The sequence below is a fragment of the Eumetopias jubatus genome, unplaced genomic scaffold (genome assembly GCF_037043125.1).
Source record: "Eumetopias jubatus isolate StellerSeaLion01/CBP00866 unplaced genomic scaffold, mEumJub1_p1.0 scaffold_15, whole genome shotgun sequence".
In the NCBI taxonomy this organism is placed as follows: domain Eukaryota; kingdom Metazoa; phylum Chordata; class Mammalia; order Carnivora; family Otariidae; genus Eumetopias; species Eumetopias jubatus.
In genome coordinates this window covers 94,178,737-94,200,982 of record NW_028274821.1, presented here as the reverse complement: position 1 = coordinate 94,200,982, position 22,246 = coordinate 94,178,737, and the positions used below count along the sequence as shown (strand labels likewise).

Genomic DNA, 22,246 nt, shown 5'->3' with positions numbered 1-22,246 from the left:
GAGCTGCGCACAGGGAGAAGCGCACACAGACACACAGTAAAACAGGAGAGCTTTATGGTCGGAGTGTTGAAGGAGAGCGAGAGGAAAACAGTGTCTGAGGACCCCCCTGGCCTGGCTGGCAGCAAGCCCAGCGCAGGTGCAAAGCTGGACCCTAGCCTGGGGAAGGCGCCGGTGCTGCCGGGGGTGTGCACCCCCCATGCCAGAAGGGGCAGGAAGCGGAGCCCACCCACGTGCGGGGGGGCCTGGGAGAGCGAGTGCAGCGGGCTGGGGGCAAGCAGGAGCCAGGCCGGTGACGAGGACGTGCCCCGCCCTGTAAACAGCCTCGCGGCCTCCTGGGCCTCAGTCCCATCCCTGAGAAGCGCCGGGGGCCGGCGGCCTGCAGAGCCCCGCCCACCGCCCGCGGGCCCACTCCCTGCAGCGCGGCCCCGCAGCCCCAGGAGCCAGGAGGGGGCCCGCGGCGCGTCCCCACCCCAGCGGGGGGGCGGGGCTAGGCCTACAGCTCCTCGTAGTCCCCGCCCCCGCGGAGGTGGCCCCCCGGGGCTGCGCCCCCCAGGAAGGCCTCCAGCTCGTCCACAGCGGTGCTCTCTGTAGCCCTGGGCCGCCGCCGCCGCTCCTGCCTGCCTTCCTCCTTGTCTCTGCTCTTCTTATGCTTGCCCTTTTTCTTCGCGGCCCTTTCTTCCTCCTGGGAAGAGGGCAGCTCCGGTCGTGGGGGCCCCAGGACCCCAAACTGCCTGGCAGGCACCTGGGAGGTGGGAGGCAGGGTGCCTACCTCTTTGCCTTTCTTCTTCTTCTTCTTCTTCTCTTTCGTGGGAGGCTTGCCCTCCTTATCTGCAGAGAAGGCAGAGCATGGGCCTGCGGCTCCCCAGCCGGTATGCGGAGGGGGCGCCTGGGTGGCTGGCACGGCCGGGCAGGTGCACTGAGACCCGAGCGGGGCCAGAGCACACACCTGCTGACGGGCAGGCACACTTCAATCCCAGCACGAGCCTGGGAGGGTCCTTTCCTCTCCATTTTGGGGACAAGGAACTTCTGGGACACGTCTCACGGGACACTGCTAGTTGGCGCTGGGCTCAGGGGGCCGAGGATGGAGGGTAGGGACAGGGAGCTGTGCAGCTGCCCCGGGCCACAAGGCACCATGAGAGCTCCACAGGCCTACCAACCATGCGACTTTTCCCAGGGGTGGCGGGACTTGAAGTGCATGCTGCTTGCAGCCACCCTGCCAGGCCATCAAATGCCACCTGTGCACTCAGCCAGGTGCCCCCTGCCGCCCATCCTTCCAACATGGTCCTGGCATGTACCCCATGACCCCCAGCTCACCCGGGCCCCCAAACTACCTTCATCGCTGATCTCCTTGCGGCCCGTTTCCGCCAGTCCCAACCCGAAGAGGTCCGAGTCATTCTTCAGTCTGAAGGAGGACACAGGGGGCTTGGGGGGTGGGGGTGGCTGGGCAGGACCAGCATGCTCGTCTGTCTCGTCAGAGAGGTCCTCTCGCACTGGGAACTCATCCTGGAGAAGGAGCCGGCAGGTTGGGCGGCCAGCGTCCTCCCCATCATGTGACCCCTGTGGGAGGGCTCCTGCGTGTCTCAGGCAGGTGACAAGCCACCTCGAAAGGCCCTGCCGCCCAACCTGGAGTCAGGGTGGCCAGCAGGGACCAGTGTGGGGGCCGGGACGCTGCAGCCCCTCCCTGGGGCCACACAGTGATCTGAGGCTCCTGCCCCAGGAGGATGTCGCCAGGCGCTTTCTCCTTCCGGCCACTCCCGCCCGAGACTGTCCCCAGGGCTTCCAAGCTGAGCGGGCGCCAAGGCCCCTTCTCACCGCTCTCCGCTGAGGGTCCGAGTCGCTCTCAAAGTCGGGGTCGTCCATGACAAAGGAGAGCATCTGGGCGGCGATGGGCCCTTCAGGGTCACTCTCTGATGACGCTGCCCGCTGGTCCTTGCCCTCCTCATGCCCTCCAGAGGGGTCCTCGGTGGGGCACTTGCGGACGCCTGGCCGGCGGGACTCCACAGCCCTGGGAGCCGCAGCCCTGTGCAGCCTCGTGGCCTTTGTGGAGGGCCTTCGGGACAAGAAAGAGGTCAGGGGGCTCTCGGCCGCCCCCACCCCTGGGGCGGGTCCCGTCCACATACCGTTTGGTCTCTGGCTCCGAGCACTTCTCGGGGACCAGGACAGTGGCCCTGGGGTGCACCGCCACCCCCTCTGCTTCCTCCTCACTGGAAGAAGTCACGTCTTCCCTGGGGCCCAGGGGCAGTCGGGGCCTGCTGGGCGGCTTATCTTCAACGTCCACATCATCCTGGAAACCTGCCACCAGCGGGTTCCCACCTGGGGCCTCCCCATCGCTGCAAAGGGGGGACAGGCAGGGTGGTCAGAGGTTAGCAGGGAGGTACAGAGAGCCCAGCTTCCCACCCTGAGCCCCAGACCCCCGGCACCCACAGGCACCAGAGGTCCTCTCTGCATGGCGTGGGCACTGACGGAGAGGCTGGTCTACCCTTGGCACTCAACATTTGTGGGAGGACAGACAACAGGGGACCTGCTGCAGGGGCGGTCTAGGTGTCGGGGGCCCCTCTGCAAGGGAACCCACTGCTGTGTGTGGTATAGCAGTGGTGCAGGCCAGCGTGGGGGCAGGGGCGCGAGGTGGTGGCCAAGGAGAGGGACGGAGATGCCAGCACGCAGCAAGAAGCCACGGTGGGGCCTGCTGTTGATGTGTGAAGTGGGCGCCCTCCTGCATGGTGGTGGGGTGCAGGGCGTGGGCATGGGTGGGCTGGGGGTGTTTCTGGTACTGGGGGAGGAGCCTGGACTGGAGGGACCCACGGATGCTGGGGACTAGTGGGTCTGACCTGGGTTCAGTGCGGTGCAGGGAAGCACGTGCAGGAGAGGCCCAGGAGCTGATGATGAGGGGTGAGCAGCTGGGGTGGGAGGCCAGGCCTGAATTGCTCTGTCTGCCCAACGTCCCGGGGAGGCCCTGGGCTTCTCCTGCCAGTGCCCATGCTCTCAGTGGTTTCTGCCCAAGAAGGTGCTGATGGTGGGTCATGGGCACCAACATGCAGGGTCAGGCCAGCCTCACCCCCCTTGCTCCCTCTCTGTGGGCAGGGAGCTCATGGAGCCTGAGGCCCAGCCCACATCAGCAACGCAGTGGCCTGACGGCTGGTCTGAGCAGGATTCCTGGGGCGCAGGGCTTCACGGAGCCCTTCCCTCTGAGATGCTGCTGAACTGGCAGGGCGCGCCCCCTCAGCTCACCCCAGGGCTGGGGGAGGCTGGAGGAAGACTGAGGGCCCGCCTGGCCTCTGCCCCTACCTGTCACTGTCTTGTAGGACCTTGGCTCCGACTTTCTTCTCATCCTTCTGGGGCACTGTGTCATCCAGAAAGCTGTGGTCAAGGCCTTCTTCGGGAATGAAATCTTCCACGTTCTGGACTTTGGTTGGGGCCTCTGCAGCTGGGGCTGGCTCTGTGGACAGGAGAGGCCAGTTCCCACTTGTCCAACGCCCGTCCCCACCAGGCCTATCCTGGGCTGTACCCATGTGACTGGGCTGTGGGGCTGCCTGTCCCGGTCTGCAAGTTCATGGGGCCAGTGCTCCACCACTAGGGCCACCCACACACACCCACCTGCTCTGCTCCCGGGGCTCACCTGGGGGTGAAGGGGCTGCCTCGGCAGCTGGCGAGGTCCCAAACAGCCTCGAGATGATGCTGCGCCGTGGGGCAGGGGCTGCAGGGGGCAGTGGGGCCTCTGTGGGGGGTGGGGGACAGGGGCTGGCTGAGGGGGTGTGGAGGGGCAGCTGTGGGGCTGGCTGGGGTGTGCTGGGGCTGGAGCTCCCTGTGGACACAGCGCTGGGAGGCACCACTGGAGACTGGGAGCCTGAGGATGGGCTCTGCCCGTCGGCTGCCAGTGGGGACGCGTGGCCACGGCTGCGTGCCTCCATCAGCTCGAGGAAGCTGGGGGTACAGAACAGGTGGTGAGCAGTCTGCCTGCCCCCCAGGTCTCCTCCCCTGAGATGAGGGTGACAGCAGTGTCCTGGCCCTCGGGCTCATCGGCCCTCACACCCTAGCATCAAGCCCAGCATCCTGCCAGGGAAGGGGTTGGCGAGTGCCGACAGGCAGGCTTGGCGGCTCCTCACCCACACCCATCAGCAGGCACAGGACCTGCTACGGGGAAGGCCCTAAACCTCCAAGATAGAGAGCAGCCCAAACCGGGGGCTCCAAATCAACGGAACCTCAGTGACGAGCCCCACTGTCCATGGGCTGAGGCCGGTGATGCCACCAGCCTGTGGCAACGCCTTCCCCTTCTGAGGCAGGCTTTCCGACAGAAGGTCTACAACGAAGAGCGGCCCTGTTACCTGGCGACCGACAAGGGTGCGTCTGGGCTGGCCACCTGCACCTCCAAGTCGGGATTTAGGGGTGGAGGGGGAAGGATGGGAGGGCTGAGGGTGAAGCCCAAGTCTCTGGCCTGGCACACGCGTTCTAGGTCACGGGCACGTCAGTGCCAGGCCCCCAGCGGTGCCGCCTTCCTCGGGCAGCCTGGTCCCAGGGCTGGCTGAGGGGTGTGTGTGGAGGAGAGGCTCCGGCTGCCATCTCCCCAGGCGGGCAACACGCTGGGTAGTGCCGGGTACCGAAGCTCTCGGTCAGAGGAGCTCGGAGAAGCCAGTCAACCCCAGGATGGGCTCCACGGCAAGGGCCGCCGCTCACCAGGCTGCGGCTCCCTCCTGGAGGACCAGCCTAGGTGCACAAGCACTCATTCCCCCAGAACCACTCTGGCTAGTTCCAGGACCAACACATGGATCCGACTCCAGGGAGACCCAAAGACCCTCCTGTGAGTCCCTGTGGGGACAGACACCTGCTGGGGGAGCAGCATGCCCACGACACGGGCACGGGCAACTGTGACATTTAGGGGCTTTCTGTGGGAACCAAATTTAGGGGTAGTTCAGGGTCACCCATTCCTGAAAGCAAGGGCCTCTCCCAGGAGCTGTGGGGGGTGGCCACCAGAGCCCCCCAGGCGGTGGCTGGGCCTGCCCGAGGGCTGCTCACCACCCACGCAGCTCTGTGGTTGGCCGTGCACAGCTGCAGCCAGGAACCTGCCTCCCTCTGCTACCAAGGACTGGAAGGTTCCGTTCCTAGCCCCCAGTCTTCAGCACCACAAGCCCCTCCCAAGGTCAAGGAGCTCTCCGAAGACCTACTCTACTGTCTGGGAAACTGACCTCCAACCATGGCAGCCTGCGCCAGAAAACACGAGGGTGGCCAGTCTCAGCAGGGCCTTGGGTGGACACTTGTCCTGGGTCAGTGGCATCCCGCACAGTGACCATCTCTAGCAAATGGGCGGTCAGCAGGGCCCTGGTCACGCCCATCAGCTTGGAGCCCCCTGGGTTCCAGTGAGGCCAATTTGAAAAGGCCCAGCCCCAATGTGCTCTGTGGGCCCCAGGGAGTGTCCAGAGGAGCCCAGGGGAGGGGGCTCCACGTCCAATTCAAGCTGCCTGTTCCAGACGAGCACGTGCTCTACTGGCCATTCGTCCGCAAGCTCCCTGCTACAGAGAATGGGAAGGGCTGCTGGATGACCTCACAGTGAGGACCACTGTCCTGCCCGCACTCTGGTCCCTGCCTGGGGCCACATCCGAGGCTGGAATGACTCGGGTTTTTCGGAGCGATACGACCCACTCAGGCTGTCAGGTCCGCCCAGGAGGGAGGTACTCTGCGCTGCTGTCGGGCTTGGCACAGACCTAAGCTGGAGGCACGTGTAGGGAGGCTGGCCCTCAGGGTGCGGGCCCTCCCGCAGAGCCTGCCTGCGGGCTAATGTCCAGGGGCAGCCCCCGGGCGGACGTACATGTCGTAGTTCTGGTCCTCGGTCTCCTGCTGCACGGACAGCTCTTCCAGCGTGGCGTCCACGTCCAGCTGGTTCGTCTCCAGCTGCCGGAGCAGGGTCTCTCTCTAGAGGAGGGAGCAGAGAACCCCTCAGCCTTGCGTCCCCACTCAGCCAGCCCTTGACAGAGGACACCGCAGCGAGCAGGACACCCAAGCAGCTCAGTGTGGCTCCGAGGGCACGGTCAGTGCTGTGAGCAACGCCCAGAGAGACAGTGCCCCGGCCACACACGTGCCCCCAGAAGCCGGAGTGGCTCCAACATGCCCAACACCAGGCTTTCCGCCCTGTCCTTCCACACTCTGAGCTCTGGCACACGCCATCTCGGGGCCAGTCCTCGGCCCTTCCACGTGCGCCAGGCACAGGAAACACGGGGTGTCTCCCTCAAGCTCTGTGTGCCTGTCGCACGTGGATGAGAAGCCACAGGGATCTGTAAGCGGGATGCACATGACACGCAGGATCCTGAGGGAAACGGCAGGCTGCAGGGGCAGCTGACCCCGCTGCGGAGTCTGCTCATACCAGCCTTCCTTCCAAGTGAGACCAAGTGAGCACCCTGTCTGTGGGGCCCTCGTTTCCCTCCAAATAGAAAAAGCCAGGAGAGGAAAGACCACCACTCTACCGAGCAGGCCCACACAGTTTGGAGAAAGAATGGCAGCCACCTGGCTGCAGAGGGGCCACAGGCTAGCATCCCGACAAGATGCTGCATGCCCCCACTACGATGTGACCCCTGGATGGGGCTCCCTGAGACGCTCTCACAGCCCAGAGCAGGCTCAGCAGAATGCTCCAGGTGAGGTGGGGCCGGGCCTGTGAGGGACACCCGGGGCGACAGCCTTGCGTCAGTCAGCGCACCGACACTGCTTCTGTGGTTTGGAGAGAAGCATAGTGGAAACCCGAGAGGCTGGCATCAGGGGAAATGGAGTGAGGGGCCCAGGAGCCCTTGGCACCAGGAGGGGGTGGGACCTGGCTAGGCTCTCCCTGCAGCTACAACCCGGGGGGGGGGGGGCAGCCGACTGCTCCCACGGGGAAGAGGGACCGGCACAGGGCACCTCAGCAGAGTCGGTGCGGGCCCGAGGCAACCACTCGTCTACACCTCCAGTTCCTGCCTTGTTGGTCAGAAACGGCCTGACAGGGGCATCTGAAGGATCCCTGCGTTCTCCTGTAGCTCTGTGAAAGTTCTAGAAAGGCCTGGGTCTCAGGCTAGCCCAGCAGAGGGGAGGGGATGGAGCGGGCCATGCTGGGGCCGCCAGCACCAACCAGCACACTAAGTCCTGACGGTGGTCTTCTCCCTGCACCAGAGCGGCCCCTGAAGAACCCAGTGCCACTTGCTGCACCCTATAGGCGGGGCTCACCTGAAGCTGCAGAAACGGGATATTGAAGAATTTGTGAAGGTACTTTAGGCCAAAGCTGTTCTTCATGGAGGACTCGGCATAGCGGAAGTACGAGGAGCCTGGAGGCCTGTTTGCAAAAAGAATGGAATGGCTCTGAAGGCTGAGGCGGCTGGTGGTGGGCAGCAGGGCGCAGCCCCTCTGGGCCAATGGCCACACCTGAGCCAGGCTGTCTTTGATGCCACTGCCCACCCCCCTGGCTGGAGCCAGTGCCTCCATGTTCCCAGGGCCCACACCTGAGGGCCCAGCAGGCGACACCCAGCCTGGGCTCGTGCCCAGAGGAGGGGGCCTTGCTGCATCAGCCCGACCCCCGGCCTCAGAGAAGGATGGAGTGCCCACCCCCCTCCCCCCGCAGGCCTGCTGCGTGCCAGGAAGGCAGCTGCCAACCCTTGGTTCTGCCATCCTCAGTCCCAGATCCTCTTGCCGCGGCTTGGCTCCTGGCCTAGGGACCGCCGGAGCTGGGGAGGGCGGGGTGCATCCCCGGCGTGGGCTGCTCCACCCACCTGTCCAGATTGTCGATGAAGTCGCGCACATCATCAGGCAGGATGACTCGGTGCTCGCCCATGTCGCGGTAGTTCCCCAGCACGCACACTGGCACGTGGGTCGGCACCTTGGGAAGCTCCCGCAGGATGTAGTTGAAGGTCCTTAGGGGGCACAGGAGAGGAGAAACCTCTCGCGTCAACCTCGAGACCCCCCACCCCAACCCGTCGCGTGTCCGGGGCCCAGGACCCTGAGCGCCCACAGAGCATGAGGGCCGTGTGCCCGCACCCTATAGAACAGCCCTTGCTTCTCTTGTTTTCTCTCCAGCTCCCTCCCTGGGGGATCCCTTTGGCGAGCTGTGTTCGCACCCTGTCTGTGGGGCCTCCGAGGGGTCGCTTCTGCACTGTCAGGGACTCGCTCCCCAGGCCTGTGGCCCATGGCTGGGGCTCCCAGATGACGTGTGAGGGGAGGAGTAGTGTGCCTCCGACCCGAGACTGCCAACGGGAACGGCAGACCCACACGCCCACACGGCAAACCGGACGTTAGTTCTGACTTACACGCGGTTACTGGGAATGTTAACAACGGGCCAGGGCTGTCTGCCCTCCCGCGCGGTCTCTAGCATTTCCCCTGCCCCGCGGGGCCCAGTGCACTCAGGCCTTGTTCTGGCCCGCACCGTCCACTGCAAATGCCATCTGACCCACAAGGGGTCAGTGCAGCCGCTTTCCTTGGCCACAGCAAAAACCTGGACAGAGTGGCGCCACCTGCAGGGAGTGTGCTGCTGGAGCAGGTCCCGGGCCTCTGAGAACCGGCCCAGGCTCTGGGCACCAGCGGGCAGACCCCCATCTGCCGGCGCCTGCTCTGCCCCCTGCAGCCCAGGTATGCCTCCCAGCGGGCCTCCCATGGCTCCCCCATGTGGGCCTCCTGCCTTTCAGCAAAGGCTACGGGGCTTTAGTGGGGGCCTGCCGAAGTGGAGTGGCCGCTAAGAGTGTCCGTACCAGATTCCATGCAGGGAAAGCTACCTCTAACCCCCTGGGCGGAAGGGACCACTGCAGCTTACATGGGAGAAACGCTGGTCCTGCTGCCACCTGGTGTTTACCCCCGGGGGGGGGGGCGCGGCATGGCTGCCTCTTGCACGGGCACGTCTGCGCCCCAAGGGCCGCCCCACCCTGCTTGGCACATTTTCGATGCTCCGCCTGCTGCCACCCCGGGGCCTCCCATGCATGTGCTAGTGGGTGGTCCACGATGGGAGGCACCCAGGAGTGCATCCCGTGCGCCAGAAGGGCTGGCGGGAGGCCCTGTCGGATCCCTGTCTGATCCCTGTGCGTGAATGTATTCTCCGATCAAAGCAGCATCCACACAGACCTGTAGTAAGATCCCAGAGCTCTGAAGACAGAGGTCTGCGTTTGGAACACCCTGGGGAAACCTGGCTGGATCCCACCAATGACACCAGCACCAGCATCTGACGTCTGAGTTTGCTGTGGTGAATGTGTACTACATATGCAAGAATCATAAAACAACTCTAAAAACAGTGAAAATGGAGTGAAGACCCCACAGGCCATTTCTACAAAGGCTGCTCAGTTCCTCCTTCTGCATTTTGTAAGACTTCCGGCAGCGCACCGAACAGCGTCCTCAGGGCAGGACCGAGCCTGTCGTTCTTGGAGAGGCCTGTGGGAAGGCTGGCCCGAGGCAGCTGTCGGGCCCCAGGCGGCTGTCGGGCTGGGGCTCCTGGTGTTCTCCACCAACAGTCACCTGGCAGGCCTGGGGAATTGAGGGTCCCCATCTGCCCTGGAAGACAGCACTTCACATGTGTCATGCTGCCCATGTGACTCCATGAGGAGGGGCCGCCCCCAGGCTCACCCCTGCACCTCCCTCTGTAGTCTTTTGCTGGGATCTTAGCTCCTCTGCATCTCCTTAGTGAATAAAAGAATGTCAGGGGTGTCTTAGGGAACCCCAGACAAATGGCCGTTTGACTCTGTCAGAGGCTGCACGGTACTTCCAGGAAGGGCTATGGGGCCGTGGAAGGTGCACGCCTCGCCCCTGTGCTGTCCCACTCCAGCCCGCCCCCCACGTGCTCCCTGTCTGTGCTCACGGACACGCCCGGACACGGCCAGTCATGGCCTCCATGTGGCTGAGCTGCTGGTATAACTACAACCTGCTGGACCCCCAGGGGTGGCTCTCCAGGTGGCGTGGTACTAGGAGCCTTGAGGGCTATTTCCAGCCAGCACCCCCTTACCACTGCTTGGTGATGTCGAACATCATGACCACCCCATTACAGTTCTTGTACACGTCCAGGAACTCGGCGTCCAGGGCCATCTCGGACTCTGCCTAGGGACGGGGCACAACCGGCATGAGATGGTGCTCGGGGCAGGCTCCCACAGCTGTGAGCCCTGTCTCCTGGGATGGCTGAAAAGCACAGTCTTCATTTGGGAAAAAAACACGTAAAGGAGATCATCAAGAGTGGGGGGAAAACTGCCTAGAAGGGTCTAGTAGTAAACGATTCAGGCTCTGGGGCCACATCTACTCTGCCCCTGATTTAGGGCCTGCTCCACTAGCCAACAGCATCTTCCTCGTGAGCCTCAGGGATCTTCTAGCGCCCAGACAGGAGTGCTGGAGCAGCTAGTGCCCTACCGCGCGTGATGTGTTCCAGGCCTGAGGAAGACGCTGGCACAGAACCTTCTAGAGCACACAGACAGGTGTGGCTGCACTGTGGGGCAGTAGCAAAGCATCCTATGAAGGGCCAGACAGACCTGAACCAGGCCGTTACCCAATCTTCCTGCCCTAAAGGGGAGCAAGAGGCTGCCCACCGCCCTGAGACTGACCATCCACAGGCAGGACAGAGAGCAGGGTCCCTGGAAAACAACGGGGAGAAAGCTTCCCTGGAGCGGAAGGGGTGCCTGTCTGCCCCTGACTTCTTTGTGTCAAGGACGATGGCTGCCGGGAGAGCCCATTCAGAGCCATACTCATGCCCGTGTGTGCCTGGGGCCACAGAATTTGGCCAGTGCACCTAAATACCTCTCAGGTGAAACTCCTCTCGTGGGGCCTGGCAGGTGTCACCACTAACAGCTCAGGCAAGCCCAGCCATCCCAAAATACCCCTGTGGACAACACAGGGGCCCGTGAGGAGTGGGGCCGGCTAGTCCAACTGGGCTCCCAGGGAGGGTCCTGACCCCCACCTGGAATGCTGGGCCCCGTGGGGGGATGCGGCTCACCCACCTCCTGGGGGTCGTTCTCCACCTTCAAGCCATCACCTCGCCGCCTGCACTTCCCTTGTTAGAAGACAGATGACAGTTACAGGGGGAATCGCGGCCCCAGGGAAGAACACTTCTCCCCATGTCCCACCCCCACGCCAGCCCCCACCTCCAGCAGGGCCATACTTGTCAGGCTAGGGGCCCCGGCCCTCACAGGTGGCACTGGAACCCCACTGGTGGCAGGAAGCAGCCCCAACCCCACTGAGACCCCCCTGTAGCTATAGCGGCCCCGACCTCGCCAGGAGAGAGGCCTCAACTGGAAGGTGCCTGGCAGGGCTCAGCGGGCTGCTGAGCAAGACAGCCCTAATGGCCACCCAGGCTCTGGTTCAAGCTCCGGCACTTCCTTCCTGGGCTGGCCGAGGTCCCAGCCCTGAAAGGGCACTGTCGGCTGGCACAGGCTAGCCCAGCCCAGCCTCTCAGGTGCTGCCACGGAGCTGCCCGGGCTGGGCTGAGGCCCTGAGCAGCACAGGGCGCCAGAGCTGGCCCTAGTGGCTCCTGAGTACTAGAGGGCTCCCAACCATTGGTGCTCCCTCCCCTTTAGTTCTGAGATAGTTCTAAGGGAGGAGGGGCTGTTTGTCACCCTGGGGATTTCCGGTCCCTCAGTCTGAGGAACGGCCTGGGCAAACTAAGAAAGCTCTCTCCTCCCCGCAACAGACTGGGTTCGTTTACCAAAAACCCGACTGCCGCCAGTTTCCACAGCTTCTGACCCTCTCACCGCCTTCGGGGCTGTCCCAGGGCAGCAGAAGCTGGTCACATGGTGGCGCGTGCAGCACCACCCACAGTCTCAGGGAGCTACCGCTGCCTGGGGGAGGCGAGGCTGCTCCCCAGGGCCCTCTCTTCTTGGGGGCACCCCGACAAGCAGTTTCTGGGCCCTGCTCCAAGACTCGCCGGGCCTCGCCTCTGTGACCCCTCTCCTGCTCTCCACCAGGATCTCGGCCTCTCGAACTCGATGCCCTCTGCTGTTGTGCATGCTGCTCAGACCCTGCCCAAGAGGCAAGCAGCTGGAGCAGTGGGGAGGGGACCAGGTAGCACGGAGCTGTGGAGATGCTGCGCACCCACACACAAGCCTAGGACCTTTGCCTGCGCTGCCACCCTGTCCCTGGACCTCTCGCGCCTCGTGGGACACCATGAACAGCCAAGGCATCCCTGCCCCAGCGGTCCCTGAATGTGGTGTGCGGGTTCTGTGCCTTCCACAGGCAGGAAGCAGGGCACACCCATGATCCGTGGAGTGGAACCCTATCTCCTCTGCACCACGGGGCAGTTCCCACCAGTGACAACGTAACTTGCTGACCAGAAGGGGCCCTGTCCCCCCAAATATGGACTCCACTCTGGAAACCTGTATCCTACCCCAAACCGATGGGGCTGAGGCCAGGAAGGAGCGGGCAGTGTTTCAGGAGGGGAGCCCCCAGGGCGTGGAGACTTTCCCTCAAATCTACAACGGTGACCACGCCGCACAGGGCTGCCTTCCAAACACGTGCACAGACACGCTGTCGGCCCAGGTCTGGAAGCACAAGGCCCATATAAGCCCAGCAGGGTTGAAGGCATCCCGGCGGGCAGCAGTTCCTGCTTGGTGCTCCTGCTCGCCCTCGGGCTGTCCTATACCAGCTGAATCAGTCCCGGGAACCTAAACGCACCTCCTGAGAACACGGTGAGAGGAGACGGGTGGGCACATTCCGCACCAGAAACCACAGTCTCCTTTCTCACTGGAGGACACGTGCAGTTGTGGTAAGCCTCCCAGGTCAGAGGTCAGACCACGCTCAGCAGCACACGGGCCGCACAGGGCACTGGCACCAGGGAGGAACATGGGCTCAAGGCCTGAGAGTGAGGAGGAAATAAGAGGGTGCCGGAGGGGGCCCATGTCTGCCCCTGACCGCCAGGTGCACATGGGTACGGCCCCAGAGGTTTGGGGCCCCGATAGCTCAAGCGCTTCCCTGGGAGAGCAGAGACACCCAGCCGGCGGTGCCCAAGCGGAGCAGTCAGGTGGGCATGTACCCCCAAGGGGTGGCAGCTTCGGAAGCCAACAAGCTGGCGCTCAGCTCTGGGCGCAGAGGCACTGCAGGAGGGGCTCCTGGAACAGCCCATGCGGGCCTCTGGGTATGGAGCCCCGCCACCAGCTCTGCCGCCAGTGTCTGCCCCCCACTACCGTGTGCTGCCTCAGTGGGTGAAATGCGCATTTCAACAGCAAAGGCTGCAGTCCCGACGGGTCACTGCTGGGCGTCCCGCCCCGTCCACCCCAGATGCAGGAGGGAGCTGCTCTAAGGCCCAGACCTCCTGCAGCCCCGGGCTGCTCCTCGTCCACCCGGAGTCTGAGGAGAACGCAGAGACTTGCATGCGTGCGATGCCGGACGCGAGCCGCATAAGGATGTGCCGACGAAGTGGCTATGGCTGGGGGGCGGGGGGGGGGGCGGGGGAGGGGCGAGGAGGACTTCTGTTCACAGAAGGAATAAAGCATCAGGAAAAAGTACTCATGATGAAAAGATGGGACTTACCTTTGTCAACTACGTCCCAGACTTCAACTTTCACGATATCATCAGTGGCTAAAGTAGGGGAAGACATGAAGATTAGTGTCCAACATGACCTTCAACCTTCTTTCTGGTCACACTTGGGCTCTTAGGGGCCGTCCAGGTGTTGCTGTGTGTTCCCATTCTTCCAGTGTGGGTCCCCCACCAGGACACCTCGGGCTCCTTGCTCAGCACCTTCACCAAGGACACCCCCCTCCCACCCACGGCCACTGCACCAGCTGCAGCCTCCTTCCCCGAAGGGCAGCAAGGCTCCTCGCTGTTTTAGGCTTCTGCTCGGGCTGCACTGAACGACCCCGGCTTGTCCTCAGCTGACATGCTCCCCATTTCCTGCAGATGTCCCTGGGGCGGGCTTGTCCCCTGCCAGGTCCATATAGCTAGGGTCCCCTCTGCAGGTGCACCTGGGGAGCAGACTCTGGGTGCAGGGGCAGCTGGGGAGCAGACTCTGGGCGCAGGTGCACCTGGAGAGCAGGCTCTGGGTGCTGGGGCAGCTGGGGAGCAGAACTCTGGGTGCAGGGGCAGCTGGGGAGCAGACTCTGGGTACAGGTGCACCTGGAGAGCAGACTCTGGGTGCAGGTGCACCTGGAGAGCAGGCTCTGGGTGCTGGGGCAGCTGGGGAGCAGAACTCTGGGTGCAGGGGCAGGCCTCAATGGGCCTGACCATGCTCTGGCCTGACTCTTATCCAGCGACCAGCCTCAACTTTGTTCCATGGGATGTTGGCCCTCTCCAGCCGGCTGCTCAACACTGAGCTTCTACCGAAGCTTTTGGAGGAGCTGACCTGGCACAGGCCCCTGCTGGGAGGTGGGCGCTTGCACAGGCCATGGGGATGGCTCACCACCAGGCTTTCTCAGAACTACTCGTCTTTCATGCTCTGCTTGTTCTCCAGAGGGGAGACTCTTAGCCCCTCTTTGGCAGTTCTCCACCGGGGATGGGTGCCAGGACCCGGGGAACGGACCCTGTGAATGGCCCGTCTGGGCCCAGGTTCTGTGCCATATCTCCTGGTGGTTGGCCCAAGTGCAAGGATAGTGGGCGCACCCCTCCATCCCCACGATTCCGAAGGGAAGGGGACAGGTGGGGCACTGCCGTGCACCGGCCTTCAAGCTGAGGGGCCTAAGAGCAGGCTTCCACTACCAGCTTCACCCGAACCGGGAAGTGAGCACGGGTGACGCCGGGCCGTGCAGCTGTCCCGGGATGTGGCTAGGTCATCACTCAGTGGGAGTCACAACTTCTACAGGCCCCACGTGTCCTGTTCACAACTATACTTTTGTCAGTAAAAAGGAATGTTGGAAATGGTTCAAAGGACTTTTACTTTCATGGTTTCTAAACATGCAAAGCAACTGTCTGCTGCCTGTGGGGCTGCAAGGCGAGGCATGTTCTGTCCATCAGGCGATCTTGCAGAGGGGAAAGCACTGGGGCTCAAAGAGACTGAGGGGTCCCTCCTGCTGGTGGAACACATGTGTGCCCAGTGCCGGTGCAGTGGGGAGCATCAGCTACCGGCTCCCACAGATGTCTCCTGTGTTCAACCTGAAACTTTTTGCCCTTTGGGGGTCTCTAGAATTGAGAGCGGGTGTTTGACACAGCTCCCTATGCGGAGCCCCCACCACTGCCTTGTCTGTTTCTCTGCAGCAGTGCCCGTGGCAAGGGGAGTTTCAGGGCCACCCAGGAGCAGCTCTAGTGAGTGCCCCCATGACAGCGCCTCTGCTCAAGGAGGCCCCCTCACATCTACAGGGTTTCCATGATGACACCACGGCTGGGGACGCCGGTGAAGGGTCTCTAGGGAACCAGGCCTAGCGAGGATCCATCAAAGCCCCCACCCCGCAAGGGGCACCGTGCCTGCGCTCTGACCTCGCCTCTGGCCCGCCCCGTCCCCTGGCCCGCACCCTGCCCTCACTTTTGTAGTTCCAGTGGATGCTGGTGACCTGGATCTCCTGCGTGGGGATGTACTCCTCCACAAACTTCTTGCCCTGGAGCCGGTGCCACAGCGCAGTCTTGCCCGTGTTCCTGTCTCCTCGGATCACTATCTTCACTGGGGGGAAAAGGACAGAGCAGGGAAGCAAATCAAACCAGCGGCAAACTCGAACTCCATCGATGGAGTCCACATGCCACACACATTTGCTTCCACACAGAGCACGGCCTGTTTGGCTGGTGAGCGGGGAAGAGCTGGGTGCTGGGGGTGGGCTGCTGGGAGACCCCCGAGGGGTCGCGGCCCCAGCCTGGCCCTCGGCTCTCCCCCGTTCCACAGAGGAGAGCCCTGAAGGCGTTTCTCCCCAGGCTGACGGAGTCATAGCCTGCTCAGACTTTGCACCTGCAAGAAAGTGGTCTCCCCTGGAGCTGGACGTCCTGGGGACCCCTGACTCACAGGGCCAGGGTCAGGCTGCAGGAGGGGTCGGGGGGCCGCTGACGTTCTCCTCAGGCAGCTCTCTAGATTTCTGTAACTTGCTCTTAACCTACTTTTTCAGAGCCCTGGTATTTTTAGCACACAATTTTGCAGAGTGCCACCGTTTTCAAGGCCCCCAGGTGGGGTGAAAGCACACAGCCAGGATTGTTTTACTTGCTGCACACGTATTTACGGAGCGGCCTGTGAATTGGGTGCGCACACGCGGTGGTGACCAAGCCCACAGGCAGCCGAGTGTGTGGACTCTGGGCAGGCAGGGGCCAAATCCCGGAGCACCATGCAGGAAGACGGGCTCCTGCCGCGTTCAGTTTAAGAGTGCCATGGTCTGGTTTGTTCTAGAAAGATGAAGAGCAGTCAGGAACGCCACACAGAGCCAGAGGGGCAGAGGTGAGAATGGGAGCAAAGGTGACGGCCGTGGTGATGGACTGGACCCCTGGGGAGGTTCCGGCTTGAGACGACATGTGGATGGGCAGCCTGTGGGAGGGACCTGCCACGCCCCTGGACCCAGGGCAGGTGCCTGGAGTAGCCCTGTGGATGCGGGACGGTGCTTCACACCCTGGGGCTGGGCGAGGACACCGAGGAGCTGCCCTAGAGCCCTGGTCTGGTCCCCCTGGCCATCCGGCTTTTCCCTCCTTGCACCCCCAAGTGCTCCAGAGGCCCTCTTCCTGAACACTCATACCCCTCCTGTGACACTAGGTCACCGCATCAACCTCCTCATCCATCCCACGCTCCCCCAGTCCCAGCTTTAGTCTCTGGGACATGCCAGCTGTTCCTCACTCGAAACATCACCTGCTTTATCGTGTCACCAGACAGGACACAACAAGCCACTGCCCTCAAGGTCTGGGCAATCTAGACTCGATCCCAGCCAGAAGCCAAACACCTAGGAGAACCTGGGAGAGAGGTCAGGGCATGTCTGTGCTGTCAGCTCGGCTCTGGGGCTGTCCCGGGTCCCTGTCATGAACCTGAGCATCCTGCAGGAAGCATGCCCGTTTAGGGGAGTCCCCCGACCCTGGGTCTCTGTCCCTCGTTCAGTGAGGATCAGCAGGACAGACCACGTGCAGCCTACCCCCAGGGTGTGGCAGGCTCCCACCCCCAGAAGACCCCTGGCCAGGCTGAGGGCAGGACAAATCCAGAGCACCAGTCCCCAGGCCACCCTGAGAACAGGTCAGGAACTGCACTATCTTTTTACTCTCTGGGTATTACTTGTTAAAGCGTTATGTTCCTATTTCACGGTTGCAGTTTCTTACCTTAGCTTAGCTTAGCTTTCCGGAAGCAGGTTCCTTTTCAAATCTACTTGTCCTTTTTGTATAGTCTTCAAATTCCTACTTATATTTACAAACCTCTTTTATTTCTTTGAACATATTATACATACCGACTTTATTTTTCATTGAAGTAGAGCTGACATATGATATGTTAGTTTCGGGCGTACAACACACTAATTTGACATTTATATACATCGTAGGATGTTCACCACCCTAAGGGTCACTACCATCTGCCACCACTCAAAGTTGTTACGTTGTTATTGACTGTGTACCGACTTTATGTTCTGTGAAACCTGACGCTTTCAGAGGCCAGGGTCTGATGTTTGCTGTAGCTGCAGGATCCTGCTCTGGGTGCTTCGTTTACTGAGTGTTTCCTGATCTTCCACCAGCAGCTCATCGTTTCTTGGAACTTTATCCACAGGGCTCCTTTAAGGTCTGGGTTGAAGCCACATTCATCAGAAGGCCCCTGTAATATTTCTGCCTGTCGTCTGGAGCACTAACAACCTGGGAAGACCTTATGTAAATTCTCCATTTGAGATTTTTGAGACCACATTGATGTTTTCAAGGAAAACCCACTTGGAGGTCACCCACTTGGGCTTTGTGCAGGGATCCCCTGGGCCACGCCCCTCCTAGAACGGGTTCAGTTTTTCTTCCTGCCCCAACCCAACTACCACATAGCTAGGGTCAGGCAGACGCCCTCAGGGAGAGGGCAGCTTCAGAGCTGGCTTCCCTCCCAATATCCACTCGCTTTGCTTTTGAGAAAAGCGCAATGAACAGCCGTACAATCTTAGTTCAAGAACTGAGTGATGTGTTGATGTTTTTCTAAATGTTTAAAATGGTTTTTAGGGGGAGGGCTGCTCAGGTTACGAGCTCTATCTCACCGCTAGAAACAGAGGTTGGGCACTATGGTAAAGACGCTGTGAGTAGTCAGCTTCCTACAGCTAAAAGTGTCCTGACAAAGGGAAAACTCTTATTTTTGATCTTTTATGTTAATTTTTTCCCTGAAGAAGAGCATATATCTGCCCCCCCACCACTTCTAATTTATTTTTCCTTGCGCTGGGAGTAATTCCATAAACCAATGGAAAAGCTTAATTTAAGTGGGGAGTCTTTCCCTTGGTCCAGATTTTAAAAGAAACACTTCCTCTGTCTCAGTACATACAGACACAGGTTTTGGTAGATACCCTCCTTTTGGTAGAAAAAGGTAAAAGAGATTCCCTCTGTTCCTAGTTTACTAAGAGGTGGGTTTCCTCTGGGCGCCTGGAGGGCTCTGTCAGTGGAGCGTGTGACTCTTGATTTCAGAGTCATGGGTTCGAGCCCCATGTTGGGTGTGGAGATACTTAAAAATAAAATCTTAAAAAGAGAAGTGGGTTTTCTCTTTTTATTTTCTGTAAATCATGAATAGGTGTTGAATTTTATCAGATCTTTTTCTTGCACTTATTGAGATTATAATGCTTTTTCTCCTTTAATCCACGGTAGAGCACAGAATATATATTTTCTGTTAATCCTTGCATTCCTGGGGTAGTCTTACTTGGTCTCAATGCAAAGATTTGTTATTAATATTCTGATGATTTTCTAGTGCTCATTTCCTGACCTCTCACTGGGTTATTAGATCTGTGCTCACGGACAGGACTGGATGGCTACCCTGCTTCTTGTGTTGTCTTCCTCTGTCTGGCACCAGAGTTTACCAAGTGCAGGAAGCAAGCTGAGTACCCTCGCCTTCCATGTCATCTCAGCCAGAGTGATGCTTGGCTCTCTGAATGTAGGTTGTTTGTTCCTTCGTTCCTTTCTTTTAGACAGATCACGCACACAAGTGGGGTGGGGGAGAGGGGGCAGTGCAGAGGGAGGGTGAAAGAGAATCTCAAGCTGAGCCACGGAGCCCGGCATGGGGCTCAATCTCAAGACCTGAGCCAAAATCACGAGTCAGACGCTTAACTGACTGAGCCACCCAGGTGCCCTGATGTTCTGAAAATTTCTAATGATGTGTCTGGCTATGTATGTTTTTAAAACTCTGGACTTGGACTTCTTGGGAGTTTCATGTATTTTATGAATTCTGCAAAATCCTCAGTCTTCATTCCCTCCAATACTGCTTCTTCCCTGTTCTCGCTGTTCTGTCTCAAAGTCCTATCAGGCATGTGTTGGAATCTGCTTCATTTCTGGGCTGCACATCTTTCTTCTAGCACCAATTCTCTCTTTAGTCTGGTTATTATGCTGATTCACCTGTTTGTTGACTTTTTAATTTTCACGACCATGTTCTTCATTCCTAGAGGTTCGCTTTGGTTCTTTTTCAAACATGACTTGTCTGTTCACGGAATCTTGATATAAGCTTTTTTTTTTAAGATTTTATTTATTTATTTGAGAGAGAGAGAATGAGAGATAGAGAGCAGGAGAGGGAAGAGGGTCAGAGGGAGAAGCAGACTCCCCGCTGAGCGGGGAGCCCGATGCGGGACTCGATCCCGGGACTCCAGGATCATGACCTGAGCCGAAGGCAGTCGTTTAACCAACTGAGCCACCCAGGCACCCGAATCTTGATATAATCTTAAAGCTATTTCCTTCTTGCCCTGGAAAAGCTCTCTTACCCTGAAATTAACCTTTCAAAAGGTTTGTTAGTGAAGGAGTGCTTAAGTTCATTTTTAAATTCTAGCACTGAGATCCACCTGGCCAGGACTCTGGCTGTCCCAGTGTCTGGAAGCATTCTTTGTGAGGAATGCAGACCTGAGCAAGGGCACTCCTGACAAGTTCCATTAGGACTGGTGTTTCCCCACCTGGAAAGCTGTGGGGAAAGCTTCTTCAGCAAACAGGGCTAAGAAATTGAGTCCAGTGATGGTAGGAAGGACAGACCAAGTCCAGTAACATTTTTTCTTCCACTTTGAATGCAAATAACTTTCAAACTATAATTATGGTCCAATGTCTCATTCAGGTTTTGATTCTAAATTTGATGTGTATACTGGGGCTCTTGCATGTGACCTGAGCCACTTCTCATTATCAGAGCAACTTAAAAGGAAATGACTTGTCTGCCCCAAGAGGACAAGGTTCTGTAAGAAACAACATCTACACTTGGACATCATCAACTCTTGCCATTAAAAATTCTGAGTGTATAGTCATCAGATTGCTGGCTTGTTTCCCCTATGTAAGATATTTTGGAAAATAAAGGAAATCAGAAAGTTTCAAAGTTGCATATTGTTCAACTACAGAGACAAAGTCCCTCTAAATGCAATTTCTCTCCATCTCACCCCCTTTCCTGCAGTCCTAGGGAATCATAACTTGTCCCCCAACTACCTGAGGGTGGGTTTATTTCTCTGGAACAATTCTACTGAGCCACCCCCCGCCCTTCTTTAACCACCCAAGGCTAGGCAATGTGCCTCTCAGGAATTTCTTTTCAGAAGGTGAAAAATTTACAGCTTCCAGCTCTGATTTCCACAAGACTAGGATTAAGTTTAAAATAATACCATAAGTAATAAAAGCAAATGAGGGAATCCAAATGTCGATCCTATAGGTTTGTGCAAATGAGTATTGTGACTTAACATTCTCTTCTCTGAATGTGAGAGAAACAGATACAAAATTGTGACTTGAATACAACTAAAACGACCTCTCTTTTAAACCTGCACAGAGATCTTTCCAATCAAGTTTCTTAGTATTGTGCATTACTGTCTAAATAGGTCACCACAGAGACCAGAAAGCTCCCCTTAAAGTAGCAAAGGGAGGGGTAGGGAGAAGTCCAGAATCTTGTAGCAACATATGAAAATACTTGAAAAGGAACAATTTAAAAGCAGAAAACAACATAAAAAGCTTTTAAATAATGCTAGGAAAGGGACAGCGAGATGGAAAAACTTAAAAGAGGTCAAGAGAACGGTTCGTGTTCAGGAACTATACAATTTACATAATTTATAACAGGCCTGGAAACGTCCTGGGCTCTCGGGGCATCTGAAAATAACTCCTCCTTCCCTCAGGGGAAAAGAAGTCTCCTACAATAAGTAAGAGTCTTTGAGCCTTCTGGAGCTTTTTCCAAATATATCCCTTACAAATGCTTCTTAAAAAAAGGAGTGGGTGGGGCAGGAATATGTGGCGTAGATGATATTCCCTTCGAACTGAATAAAAGTCTATAAAGAAAAATCCCAAGGCTCAAAGCACCAGGGCCAGCGGGATCTCCGGGGCAGGCAGTCACGTGGCTCGTTGACGGGGAGCCCCACCACCCCCAGGCGTCACAGACCACAGAGCGATCCCCACGTTATGTAAGAACCACTCTTAGACGCGGTTATCCGGGCCGACCAGGGCACCGGAGGATGCACCAGGAAACGCCCGGGCTAATTTTCCGTGCAAACTAAGCGCACAGATTTCTACACGTGCCAGTATGCCTCGCGAATGACCCGTCGGACAGAGGGGAACGCCATGGGCCGAGTCGCCCACCCTCCGGCCGTGGGGTCCTCCAGGACCTCGTCTCCGGGCCAGCATCAACTCCCGACCCCAAGTGAACGTCCCTAGAGTACCTGCCACAGGTAGGGGCTCAGCATATCTTCAACAGAGATGAACAGGACCTGCCACATCCACCCGCAAACCGCAAGGCCCTGGGGGCGCGACGGGGCGCCGGGGCTTCCGGGCCCGGGCCGCGACCTGCTCTCTGCCAAGTCCCAGTCGCCGCGGCCCGTGCCTGCGGACCCCGCGGGGCAGCGCCCTCCTCCGCCCGTGCCCTCGGACCCCACTTTCCACGTCCCCCCGGAGGAACCCTGAGCGCCCGGCCTGCACTCACTGTTGTACTGCACGCCTTTAGCGAAGCGCCTCTGCAGCGCCTGGTTCATGGACTGCAGCCCGGCGGGGATATTCTTGTCGCGGCCCGGAGCCTGCTCCGACCCCACCAGCTTCTTGAGCGCGGAAAACATCTTCCCGCTCCCACGGTCGAGCCCGGCGCGGCCCGCGAGCTCAGCGGCGGCGGCGACGGCGGCGGCCCGGCGCGGGTCGCACCATGTCCTGGGTCCCGGCGGCCGGGTGCCTGCCTCGAGGGCGGCCCAGGGGCTCAGCCGCGGCGGTTCCGCTCCGGCCCGCGCGGCCCCCGGCGCGGCCGCCCTCCGCCTGTCAGAGCCGCCATCTTGGCGCCGGCTCGACGAGGCGCACGGCTACGGGCTGCCGCGAG

The 22,246-nt window shown here is 59.6% G+C and overlaps 1 protein-coding gene across 1 annotated transcript; it reads right to left on the bottom strand.

The window, feature by feature from the left end:
* Window positions 1–32: 32 nt before the first annotated feature.
* Window positions 33–22,219, bottom strand: RABL6 (RAB, member RAS oncogene family like 6). The gene is made up of 15 exons (XM_028094563.2): window positions 21,866–22,219; window positions 15,356–15,490; window positions 13,435–13,482; window positions 10,911–10,963; window positions 9,932–10,023; window positions 7,722–7,862; window positions 7,183–7,288; window positions 5,801–5,904; window positions 3,617–3,921; window positions 3,286–3,436; window positions 2,121–2,330; window positions 1,813–2,050; window positions 1,332–1,503; window positions 770–828; window positions 33–682 (listed from the first exon to the last, which is right to left on the bottom strand). Exons 1-15 carry the CDS (start codon window positions 21,993–21,995, stop codon window positions 494–496), a joined length of 2,133 nt encoding a protein of 710 aa, XP_027950364.1. The 5' UTR covers window positions 21,996–22,219; the 3' UTR covers window positions 33–493.
* Between the last annotated feature and the right edge of the window lie 27 nt (window positions 22,220–22,246).

Excerpts from the sequence above, each read along its gene's own strand:
- RABL6 (XM_028094563.2), bottom strand. The coding sequence starts at position 21,995 with ATGTTTTCCGCGCTCAAGAAGCTGGTGGGGTCGGAGCAGGCTCCGGGC. Across the intron at positions 7,289-7,721 it reads TTCATCGACAATCTGGACAG|GCCTCCAGGCTCCTCGTACT; the intron begins GTGGGTGGAGCA and ends TTTTGCAAACAG. Across the intron at positions 683-769 it reads AGAAGAAGAAAGGCAAAGAG|GAGGAAGAAAGGGCCGCGAA; the intron begins GTAGGCACCCTG and ends CCCTCTTCCCAG.